The following is a 1246-nucleotide window of genomic DNA, read 5'->3' as shown; positions in this document are numbered from 1 at the left end:
ACGTCATTGTATTATTTGTTTCAACACAGGGGTAATCTTGGAGTAGTACTGTTTAATCATAGCAATGAAGATTTCGANGTCGCACCAGGTGACCGTATAGCTCAGTTGATCTGTGAAAAGATCTCTTATCCAAAGATAGAAGAGGTCGCCTCTTTGAATGATACACNGAGGGGAGCGGGAGGATTTGGTTCAACGGGTACTAAGTAGACATGAGATCTAAAAGAGTACTTGGCTTGTGTTTTCTCTCAGAGTTTAGATTTTGTCAGATACTTGTGATTAAGAATATTTATTTTTTAAATAGTCAGTATAAGAATAGATTTTAATGTTTTCATGGCTCAAGGCTCCAAACACCAGTCTGTATTCAATTTAAAAGTAAAAATTANGTTATAGTTTCAAACTACAATAGAGAGGAGAAATTTAGTTCGTGAGCAACACATTACAAAAGAGCACGGTAATTGTCCACAAAGAGTGCCTAAGAAACAGCAAATTGTTATTTATTTTGTTTATTCATTTTCTTTCATTGGGTACTTAAAACATTGCATCTTTAATATTGCTTACAAATAAAGTATCAATGCCTTAGTAAAATATCATTTTTTATCTCCACCTTCAGCGCAAAATATTTCTATAAAATGTGTAGAGAAAAAATTTATATAAAATATATATAGCAAAACATCTTATCATTGAAGTAAATATATGAATAGTATATGCAACAAGAATGTTCCAAAACAATTATAGACCAACTAAGTTTGATTTTGTTGGACCTTTAAAGGTAATTAATCTTCGTAATTAATATCAAAGTTTTTATATCTTTGAAACAGGCACCAATCCTGTGTATAGAGTTCCTTCTTTAGCAAATTTCAATATTTCCTTGAATTTCTCGTGATCCGCATTTCGCATAAGTTTCATTATAACATGTTCAGAAGTAGCTATGTGACATCCTATGTCCCTCATTCTCTGTAAAAAAAAAATTAATTTGTAGTATATTTCGATAATTCTGATACAAATATAATAGTAATTTAAAAAAAAGGTAGTTACCTCAAGAGCAAGCAGTCTGTCTTCTTGGAAACGCGAAGAACAACAATCTGCCACAGTGTGAACCTCGTAACCATTCTGTCTCAAATCAATAGCTGTATTTTCCACACAGACATGTGTTTCAACGCCAATGAGAACGATGGCCTCTGGTCTTTCTCCAGAACACATTGTTTCGAGTTCTCGACGAACCTAAAGAATTAAAACAACATTTATT

At 32.4% G+C, this 1246-nt stretch overlaps 1 protein-coding gene across 1 annotated transcript; it reads right to left on the bottom strand.

Moving 5' to 3' along the window:
* Positions 1 to 477: 477 nt before the first annotated feature.
* Positions 478 to 1228, bottom strand: LOC109863536 (isochorismatase domain-containing protein 2-like). Its single transcript, XM_020443794.1, has 2 exons — positions 1036 to 1228; positions 478 to 954 (listed from the first exon to the last, which is right to left on the bottom strand). Exons 1-2 carry the CDS (start codon positions 1198 to 1200, stop codon positions 802 to 804), a joined length of 318 nt encoding a protein of 105 aa, XP_020299383.1. The 5' UTR covers positions 1201 to 1228; the 3' UTR covers positions 478 to 801.
* Between the last annotated feature and the right edge of the window lie 18 nt (positions 1229 to 1246).

Source organism: Pseudomyrmex gracilis, unplaced genomic scaffold (genome assembly GCF_002006095.1).
Source record: "Pseudomyrmex gracilis isolate BER0280 unplaced genomic scaffold, ASM200609v1 scaffold_6214, whole genome shotgun sequence".
Lineage (NCBI taxonomy): Eukaryota > Metazoa > Arthropoda > Insecta > Hymenoptera > Formicidae > Pseudomyrmex > Pseudomyrmex gracilis.
Note: the sequence above shows the minus strand (reverse complement) of the source record. Positions and strands in the feature narration are given on the sequence as shown.